This window comes from Sparus aurata, chromosome 7 (assembly GCF_900880675.1).
Source record: "Sparus aurata chromosome 7, fSpaAur1.1, whole genome shotgun sequence".
NCBI lineage: Eukaryota > Metazoa > Chordata > Actinopteri > Spariformes > Sparidae > Sparus > Sparus aurata.
Window position 1 is genome coordinate 25,048,111 of NC_044193.1, and position 6,000 is coordinate 25,054,110.

General features: G+C 46.8%; 1 protein-coding gene across 2 annotated transcripts in view; it reads right to left on the minus strand.

Annotated features, from left to right (window-relative positions):
• ajap1 (adherens junctions associated protein 1) overlaps window positions 1-1,704 on the minus strand; it is a 58,524-nt gene extending 56,820 nt beyond the window's left edge. Inside the window, exon 1 of one of the 2 annotated variants that reach the window (XM_030423293.1) lies at window positions 567-1,704. In XM_030423293.1, coding sequence (XP_030279153.1) covers window positions 567-595 — 29 coding nt within the window. In that variant the 5' untranslated portion in view covers window positions 596-1,704. The remainder of the gene's footprint in view (window positions 1-566) is intronic. The other variant, XM_030423294.1, reaches the window with a different exon arrangement.
• Window positions 1,705-6,000: the final 4,296 nt, after the last annotated feature.

Genomic DNA, 6,000 nt, shown 5'->3' on the forward strand with positions numbered 1-6,000 from the left:
GCCGGAGGGGCCGACGGGACCTAACCTTGAGGCTGTGCGCGCGCGGGCGTGAGCGGGCGCGCGCGTCTGCGAGCGAATGTGCGCGTTGCCTGCTCCGTACTGCTGGCGACCCCCAGCGTACGGGATGCGCGTTTCATTAGATCGCGCGCTTCCTTTTTTTTTTTTTTTTTTTTTTTTCCAAAAACATCACAAAACACATCCATGAAGAAAAGAGAGAAAAAAAGCCTCCGTCTCGACGTGCCCCCACCACCACCACCCCCCCAATGTCAACAACCACAGCAGAGAGCCACACTGTGCATCTGAGGAAGTTTGGAAGGAGGGCGCATTCATTGTGCGTGTTTTTTTTTTTGTTGTTGTTTTTTTTAAAAAAAGGCTGAATGTTATCCAGTCACCGATTTCAGCAGAGTCTCACAACTTGCATTGGCGTAGATTAAAAAAAAACAAAAAACAAAAACATAACAACTGAGACAACATGTTGTCGAAAAGCAGCGAGAAACAATGTGTACATTTTGCCTTTCGTTGCCAAACAACGCAATTCCCATAAAACTGAACAGGGGGTTTCTTACCTGCGCGCAACGCTCCGTTTTATCCACATTTTTCTCTCGACTCGTCTCGTCTCAGTCCTCCAGGTATCCTCCCATTTAGATGGGTTTTTTCCCCCCACCAAAGTCGACAATATCTGATACGTAAAAAATAAAAACGAAAATAAAGAGGAAACACTCAAGTGACGGACCTTACTCCAGCTGTCAGCAACGCAACCATCATTTGAGCCGTATCCTTCAACGTTGCGCACATGAAATTCCTCCGACAGCGCTGCCGAATCCCACTTGCAAAAAAAGAAAAAAGAAAAGAAAAAAAGAAAAAGCAAACACCGGAACAATAGTCAGGTCTCTGTCTCAAGTTGCTCGTCAATTGTTTCTCTCGGTGGTGGTAATGTCCGCCGTTGTCAGTCTGGAGGAGGGAAGAGGGGCGGGGGGGCAGGCGCATGCAAGGCGGACAGGTGAGCGGGAAAACCGAGGAGAGGTGCCCTCAAACTTTGCCTTCACGCAGGTCTGCCATCGACCCCCAGTCTGGAAAAAGACGAAGATGTGAGCTGCGGAGAGCGAAGGCAAGGCATGTAGTTGGCATCCTCGTCGCTGAAATGACAGCGCACCTTCTCCTACATTGTTGAAAGGCAGATGAACGTCCGAGGGAAAAAAAAAAAAAGAAAAGAAGAAGAAAAAAAAAAAGATTGAGGATGGAAGAAGATGATGGAGGAGACAAGTCACCGCTGGCGGGAGGTCCTCATTATCTACTCACATCTCCGGGAGGTGTCGAGGGGTGCGTAGGGGTGAGGCAAAGTAACACACGCACAGTGAGAGAGGGGGGGAGAAAAAACGAGGTGCAACTGAAAAAAGGAAGATGGGGAAGCGACGGAGGAGAATCCTGGAGGTTGAGAGTTGTTTCGGACGAGTTGGAGAGAGAGAGAGAGAGAGACGAGAGAAGAGAGAGATGGAGGGGGGAATGAGAGGCTGTCATCAGAGAGGAGAGGAGGCTGCTCCGTCTCCTGCTGCTCCTCTTCTCTCAGACTGACGGACGACCTGCCCGCTGAGCCCCACGCTGCCGTGACGTCATTTTAAAGCCAAATATGTCATGTGCCGGAGCGTGTCACGTCATGTGGCTGCGCGCTCATGGAGCGTCGGACTGGGTCTGACAAAGGGGGGGCAGCGCTGTCCGGAGCTGCACCGTGCCGCACCGAGGCGCAGGAGTGGAAGTGGAGAACTGCAAGGACGGGGCTGGAGACGTTTTGGGAAGACATGCTGGGACATACATTAAGTCACATCAGCTGGTGACCAGGATTCAGGAGCAGCTGATAGAGTCCAGCTTGTATCATGTGTGATGTAACCCTTCACATCCAAACTACAGTAGGCACGATCTGAACCTTCACTTCATCCCTAAGGTCACATCTGGATACCACTTAACTCATGACAACCTTTAATAACTAAAATGTGCATCCCACCACTCCTAAAGGTGTCAGTGGGATTAGCCAAATTATTATCGTAATTATTATTTTAATTGATACAGGAGGATAATTGTGCAGACATTAGCAACGGGTGACAAAACAAACCAGCATAACAGGCTTTTTAAAATGTGTTTTCACTTGAGCGAATAACTGGGAATGTGCAGGAAGAAGAATCAATTAAATGTGCCCAGAGAAACAGAGTACATTAAAGCCACAATGAGTGGATTTTTTAAATGGCGTTTCAAATGATTCTGATGGCACACGGTTCTGTTTACATAATGTCAAAAATGACAATTCACATGAAAACTCCAGCGTGTGTCAGAATGTCCAGCGTTTGTAGGTCGGACATGTGGCGTAGGGGTATTTTTGAGCTTTGCTGATGTTGCAGTGTCTTTTTGATAACACCACTAGGTGGCACTAATGTCAAATAATTTTAAATTCTATATATGGAGGCTGTTATTTGACTAAACAAATTATTCGTTTGCTTATTTGGAGACTGGAAACAGCCAATTCGTGAACTTATTCAAATAACGGTACATTCAGACTAAATCTGGCGGTGGAGCAAAACGCTGCAGCTATGTGCAGTGTGGGATAGTCAACCCGTGGTCCGTGTGGGTGACATGTTGGGAACCCCTGCCGATCAGTTTGCAGAAAAGGCGAAGCTGCTATGCTGTAATGCTCCCAGCACGCTAGTCCTACGAGTTTGACGAATTATGAATAAAAATAGAAACAGCGCTACACAGAGAAATGCCCATTGTGTTCCCTTTGTAGCATTTAGCCTGGCTCTTAATGGTCATCTACAGAAATGTTGGCTCTGTTATGATCTCCAGTCGTGCCTCTGCCACAGCAGGTTAAACATGCCGGTCCTACAGTGATCGTCACAAAGCTAAACTGAGTGAACACACACTACGTTGCAATCCACTGTGGTTTCACTCATTCATGCTGCGCATCTGATCGCTAGCTTATGTGATTGGCCGCCGCAACATGATGTCGGGCTGCAATTCTCCAAAAGTTGAGTCGGTCTCAATTTTTTAACCTCAGCCGGCTGCATTAAAACAAACAGTTCCAACTCATTTCCGATTGCTCTTCCAATCCTCAATGTGTTGCACAAGGTTTGTTTTTACTTGGCAGTAGACCAGGATGGTGGTCCCATGTATAGAGCTTCACACTACCTGGATATCCCTTATCCTTAGGCGCAGGTGCACTGTCCAACCTCTAAAAGTCACTAGTGCTGCAACGAGGACATGATCCCTTTCTAGATAAATCTTTGACCGAGTGCTGCATGAAAAATAAGTACTAAAACCTTGAAAAAATTAGCATTTAATCCCTCCCAGTTCCCTTGTCTCAAAGTCAGTGTTTTTTATGGGTTTTTCAGGTGGCTAAATGAGACTATAGAGGTTTTTTGGGACATGCCAAACACAAAGAAGCCTGGAAACCTGGAAATTCAGAGAATTGTCACATTTACATATAATTTTGAGTCTCATAATAACATGCATTGAAAACACTTTTGCCAAATATCGGCTCAACGCGTTTGATCTTTTTAAGGATCAGGCTTTTAAACCCTGTGTGGGAGTGTCCTTACAGGGTCGTTCAGGACACCCGTGAGCTCAGAGTTTTCGAGTCGTTAGGGCCACTTGTGGGTCGTTGACCAAACCAGCCTTCATGTGGGTTGCTAGGGCTAGGTGAGCCCAGGTGTGAATTGTTGTTAAGCTGTCTGGGGAGGGAACTCAGCACTGCATTGTAGGTGGGTGATGAGTGATGTCTTAGGCCACCTACTCTGTTCAAAGACGGTCGTTCGAGTTTGACGAAGATGGAATACTTTTTACTCCTCTTTCAGACCATCTGTCTTCTTTGACAGCAGAGTCTTGACCTGATGAGTTGACCCTCCTCTGTTGTACCATTTGTTTATGGAGAGGTTGTTTTGTCTCCCGTATGTACAAATCTGTGCAGCCCTGGCTGCTTATGCCTGGTGTTTTGTCCTTATGATGGATAATTTCCACCTCGCTGTGTTGGTTTGAAAGTGAGATATGAAGCCTTAACATTGAGGTGTACAGAAAACCTGCACACACAGATCTATACTTGCTGTTCAACTCTTATCAACCACTGGAGCACAAGCTGGGGATCATCAGAGTACCAGTGTAATTTGAGCTAAATGCTAACAAAATGCTTTTTTGAGCGAAACATCATGATACATTTGACTCAAAAACAAAAAATTCAACCTCAAAGGGGCGCTAGGGAAAGTCTGAGGATCACCAAAGCAGTAAGGATTCCTCTTCTGGGGAGCATGAATTTTTCATTGCAAGCCACCAGATAGTTGTTTAGATAATGCAGTCTGGACTAAAGGGTCGGGTAGACCAACGGACCAAGTGCCATGCCGCTAGAAAGGCTGTAGATATGTATTTTATTTGTGCATGTTTTTGTATGTTTTGAATCCTTGAGGATGCTTTAAAGGTCTTTACTTGTGCAGCTCTTTATCCAAAAAAGTTGTGTCCTGCCAAAAGTTGTGAACATCAGATGCACTGTGGAATTCCATAAGGGAGGCGATACAGTATACAGTACTCAGGCGTCAGGATTCATCACATCACCCTGAGCCTCGGAGTAGTGATAACTCCCACAGCTGAGGTTAACTGTGTTTTCTCATAAAATTGACCAGCTGAATGCTGAGGCGGAAAGCCTCTTCCTAATGGAGGAGGCTTATATCTACAACGGCGTCTCTCTTGTATGACACGAAAGCAGCATTAAACTGTCATCCTGGAGGCTTTTTGCACACCTGTACTACAAGATGTCAGCGGTAGGCAAAATCCCATTACATCAGAATCAACGTGCTGATGTGACCGCACGCGAGATGGGGGGGAAATATTACCTATGACAAGATCAACTCTTGCGTGAGAAAAAGAGCGAATGTGGCGGCCTTTCTTGTCCACCTCGAGGTCATAGTGTCGAAGCGGTGAACACATCACACCTCTTTTAGCCTTTGCGACTGCTCTAGCCTTTCCTGGAATGAAAAAAGGGATGGGTTTGTTTATGCTTGCTGTATTTGGGCTGCGCTTGTTTTGTGCATACATTCTCATTGTGTATTGTGAACCCGTGAGTTTGCTTCCCTTTGCCTCAGGTGTGGCTCTGTAGCTCTGCTGGGCTTCAGGATTGCCTCGATCAGCGTGTGCTTTAATAATGAGCGCAGTCGCTCTCCTCCCAGTCTGAGGAATTGCAGCTGTTTATATAATTTCACCGCTCCATACATGATGAGGCAACTTTCCTCCCCGACTAATTGTTGCCATAAAGCACACTTCTGTCAAATACCCTCATTACTGCATTAGTGTGTATGTATACATACTGATCCAAGTGGATTCCTCTGTCTGAGGAGCCCATCAGCAGCTCCCCAGCAGATGGAAGCTGTCACCGTTCTCTCTCTCTCTCCATCACTTTCTCCATCTTTTCCCTTTCGCGTTCACACCCCCTCTCCCACACTCGCGCTTTCGCATGTTGTCTTCCCGCGTCGCGTGTTTTTTTGTACTTGCTCGTACGAAGTGCTTGCTTTTGTTGTTTCCGTGCATGTAAGCGTGACAACGGCGTGAACATGCTTATTTCGCCTCGGAGACAAGAAGTCCCAGGTTGTCATGCATGTCTGAGACTGCGGGTGGCTTCGGCTCACATGGACCTAAACGCGGCATAATAAACATCTGTTGTGTAAGCCATTAACACCCCGCCACGAGAGTGCAAATTAAAAGGAAGAGGGATTTGAGTATTGCTGTGTATCTGCTAAGCTGGATTGAGTCACTCTGAACGGCAGTTGTGGGTACAGTTTAAGTGTGCAGGGTGAATTGGATGCTGCAGAGGGGGTGTACGGCTGTGGTCTTGCTGGGGTTACAGACGGGGAGTACAGGGACCTGACGTGGTTCTCGCTGGGTTTCTGGCTTTCAGCGCTTTAGGGAACAGTTTTGCCTGCTGCAGCTGTCTGAGGCCTTGTTATCATCAAATGGGTCATTGCCATGCACGGT